The sequence below is a fragment of the Dreissena polymorpha genome, chromosome 2 (genome assembly GCF_020536995.1).
Source record: "Dreissena polymorpha isolate Duluth1 chromosome 2, UMN_Dpol_1.0, whole genome shotgun sequence".
Taxonomy (NCBI): domain Eukaryota; kingdom Metazoa; phylum Mollusca; class Bivalvia; order Myida; family Dreissenidae; genus Dreissena; species Dreissena polymorpha.
Window position 1 is genome coordinate 72,774,281 of NC_068356.1, and position 4,351 is coordinate 72,778,631.

Here is a 4,351-nt window from a genome sequence, read left to right on the forward strand (position 1 = left end):
CACTAAATTGCAATAATCCAATTCCCATATATTAAGCCTCCGAATCGCTTTAAGATGCACAGTGTATGTACCCAAGTAACAACCCGTTGTGCAATAAACCCGTTTTGCAATAAATTTATTGAAAACACGGGTTGGAGTGTCTAATTGCAATTTGATTTTTTAAACAACCCGTTTTGCAATAAACCCGTTTTGCAATAAAATCATTCATGCACATTAATTTGCAAATTTTTTTATTGCAAAACGAGTTGGGGTATCTAATTGCCATGTAAATTTTGTATATCAACCCGTTTTGCAATGAACTCGGTTTGCAATAAAATCATTACTCTTGTATTTATTAATTCAATTGGCTTGAAAGAGGAAATTCAAGTGTTGTATTTAAACAAAATCAAATCATTGCAAAACGGGTTTATTGCACGACGGGTAATTACATACACATAAAAGCTCGTTTTCATCGATGTTAGCTTGAGTTAACAAGTCACTTTATCTAAGTATACAGTCATACATTCGATAGAGCAATCTTTTATCAAGTACCGTCCGTTTATTTTCAGATGTCAAATACAGCATCGTGCACAATCTATGTGGCGGTAGAGATCAATGCAAGAGCCGAAGCCAGTGCCAACATTGATAGGGGTACTGTAGACGGCGGTCTTGCTGCGAGCATTTTTGTGGGTGTTTTGATTGTTGTTGTGGGCATGAAATTTATCCGTAAAAGATCGCAATCAGGTGAGTTGGTTTTAGCTATCCGTTATCAATTTGCAATAATACAATATTGGTAAAACAATCGTTTGAAATAATTGTATTTTGTCCGTGTCAGATAGAACCTTAGTCTTTTATTAGTTGATAGTTTTCATCATCGCGAAACGTAATGCTAGCAATTGTTACTGTATATAGTTATGATATTGATATTCCGAACACATCATTTCGTAAATCAGGAATACTTGTTCAGCCCGTTGTTACTGTAAAATGTAATGTTTAAGGACGAGGCACAATGACCGGAACTTCTGCTAGCGAGAACACAGCCTTTATCCGAACGGCCCCAGCCAGCAAGGCGACGCTGAACACTAGCAGTAATTCGTTGAGTAGCCAGGTGGAGGTAGATGCAGTCCCGGATGTTCGCATGAAGGCACCAGAATTGGTGACTGGAAGTCAGTTAGAAGGTACGTTTACGGAAAATCACTGGCGCGAAATCGACCACGTGCGATATGAACTTATAAACCTACCCAGCATTTATCTTTTCAAATAATAATTATTGAAGTATTATTGCATAAACGCTATCTACTATGCCCTCTGGCAGGGTGCAGAAACTTGGCAAAAGGGAGAAATGGTGTATTAACAAGGCGATTCACGTGCCGTTCAAGCCATTATGTTTTTCATATCCAGATCCACGCGCAGTTACTTCCCTTAGTAATGGCTGGATTCAATGAAGTTATTATTTTATTAATAACTCCAGCCTTCGACGACTTTCCAAGCATAAATGGGGAACTGAATAAGCATCAGTTTCCTCATGCATGCAGAAATAAAGGCAATGAATATTGCAATCCACTTTTCAAATTTATACCATCTGAACTCTCTTGACAACAGCTTTATTTATTGGTAACCTCAATGAAGTTAAGGTTTTTTACTCAACACTTTCAAAAGACTGTGCTGTAAATGTAAGTGTTTATATACCTTCAGCGTTCCTGCTGTATGCTTGAAATACTTCAGTGGCAATATTTTGGCAGTATTAATTTTTAGAACATTTAGTTGGAACGAAATTAGATAGACCTGTACGAAACTGTCGAAAGAAACATCTATGAAACATCCTGCAGATGATCACGCCCTCGAAAACGTGTATTATCCTTATATTGATTGCATATTTCAGCCCTCCTTCAATTAGCACACCGGAGGGCCTATCCCAGTCATGTGCTCACCCTTGATGATCTCTTCACTAAGCAGTGTATTACCTACATTGCGACGAACATCGGAGGGGAAGCGAATCGACGCGACCTGTTCCGTGAGCTGAACATCATACCGGCGGTTTACGAGCCGGAAGAGGAAAAGTGGCTGAGGGACAAACACAATTATCCTGATTTTAAATACACTGTTCTGAGAACATGGCTATTTCAGAATACAGGGACAGAAGTAGCCGATCTTGCTCATCTGTGCCGCTGCCTAGAGCGGTCCAATCTGACTGTAATTTCTGATGCATTGACTTCTATGCACTTTGCTTACGCTACACGATCTCAAGCGGCCGGTAGTGCTAGCTCAGAACGAGGTCAAATGGACACGGCGTCGAAAGCTTCTCAGTTAGACCCATCCGTGTGAGGCTTTTTTCGGCATAGCTGTTTAACCCAGCTTTTCACATTAAATGACCTTTACATAACGCCAGCAGACCCGAATGAATACACTGCATTCAATTCATGGGCTGATTTAAGCATAATCCCTACAAACATTGGCAACAACTCCGCGTTTTGATAGTATAGGATGTAACACTAATCAATGTAGGGAAATGCGGACTTCTAATTGTGTGTTCGTTTTGGCCCAGTTACAATTACGCATAACCGGTAAATTCAATCCCCAAGACTTTCAGGGTCAGTGCTGGGTATTAAAATCGTCAGGGGAAGACGAAATGTACTATTTATCGACGCCTTATGTTGATCACACAGTATTGCTTTCAAGATATCAAATAACAAGAACTTTAGGGAAAGAAATCAATGAAAACATTTCGGTAAATGCCACTTGTCTTGCATTGTGACACACACAACTACCGAAATAGTATAGGGTCCATGATATAAGGGAAATCGTTTAATTATATAGTCACACATGAGTGACGTACGCGGTCAGTGTGTCTGAAAATCTTCCCTGTAAGCCAGCATTGGCTAACGACTTTTTTCCACTTTGATAGAAAAGATTTTTAAAGACCCGCGTAATGCGGAAACGTGACTTATGCAATATGCTGCAGTCCGCACAGGCTAATCAGGGACGACACTCTCCGCCTAAATTGGATTTTTGCTAAGAAGAGACTTCATTTAAACGAAAAATGTCATAAAAGCGGAAAGTGTCGTCCCTGATTAGCCTGTGCGAACTGCACATGCTAATCTTGGACGACACTTAACGCACATGCATTATGCCCAGTTATCTCAGAGCACGACTCATATGATAAAGATATCGGAAGATTAATTGTAATTTAAGCCCAGTATTCCCAAAGCGAGGCTCAACTATAGTTCTCGTTCTTATACACGTTTTGACTTTGCTCCGGATTTTGTCTTTCTAACTGTGATATCTTCGTATTATATTTTTATGATCTTAATTAAATTTATTTGCAAAAATTTGATTTCTTATTTTTTATGACCATTTTCGATGTTATGGTCTTTCAACATTTTCCATCTGCATGTACAATATGTTTCTGTATAAATTATTGCAATAACACAGTTGATGTTTATATTTTTGTTTAAATAAATACAATTACAAAACTATGACGATTTTCTTCGAGCTCTGTATACGAGTTCCTGGGTGTATTTAGTATTAAGTTATTATCAGACCAAGCATTTGTGGATTCAAGCGGGAAAAAAAGTTGAACCTAAATAAGCTACCTATTTTAAGGTAAAATAAGACTAAATCAGTATTTCCTTGATTGGAATAAATCACATATTTGCAAAACTAAAGATCATAACATCACAGTCGCTGATCAAATGAAATGATATATTTTACGGTTATTGCTAAGAAGTTTTGATTTCCAGTACAGGTCCATGATTTAATTCACAAAACTACATCTTCAATAATTATATTATTATTAAAAGAATGAAACTGCCAACAGTTTACACAATAAGTTTGACTTGAAATGCATTCACTCCAACTTGAACAAGTTATGTAAGTAAGAGTTTGCAATAAAAATTAAATAGCAATCGGTTTTTAAATTTTAGTTGCACGCTAATTTATGTCATTTAATTGTGTACAAAATATATCCGTAATTGAAAGTTGCGCTTTTCGCTCGTTTGACCCCAACATTTTCTTGAAATGAGACTTTGTACTTGATATTGTTTTCACCATCACTAAGATTTCCCACTTTCAAGAATGGGTCGGGTATATAAAGGCGCATAAAAGCCAACTTCTCAAATATTGTTCGCGAATAACGCCACTTATTTCAAAATGGTATGTCTGGTTTCAGACAAATAGAATGCATTTGTTGCGAGATCTCGTGCGCAGAAAATCAGGTGTGTCCGCATGTTGGACATTTATTTCTTACATCACCCAATTGTATAAACGCTGGTTAAAGTTACCGCTCGGTAGCTTTTAAACCTTGGTAAGTTTGCGGTTATTCAGGTTTAGTAACCGTCACGGTAACTCGATTGTATAAACACGAAATACCGCA

General features: G+C 37.8%; 1 protein-coding gene across 1 annotated transcript; it reads left to right on the top strand.

The window, feature by feature from the left end:
• The first annotated feature begins 446 nt into the window (after positions 1-446).
• On the top strand, positions 447-3,016 carry LOC127867592 (uncharacterized). The gene is made up of 3 exons (XM_052408871.1): positions 447-723; positions 978-1,157; positions 1,862-3,016. The coding sequence occupies exons 1-3, from the start codon at positions 549-551 to the stop codon at positions 2,302-2,304; spliced, it is 798 nt and encodes a 265-aa protein (XP_052264831.1). The 5' UTR covers positions 447-548; the 3' UTR covers positions 2,305-3,016.
• The last annotated feature ends 1,335 nt before the right edge of the window (positions 3,017-4,351 follow it).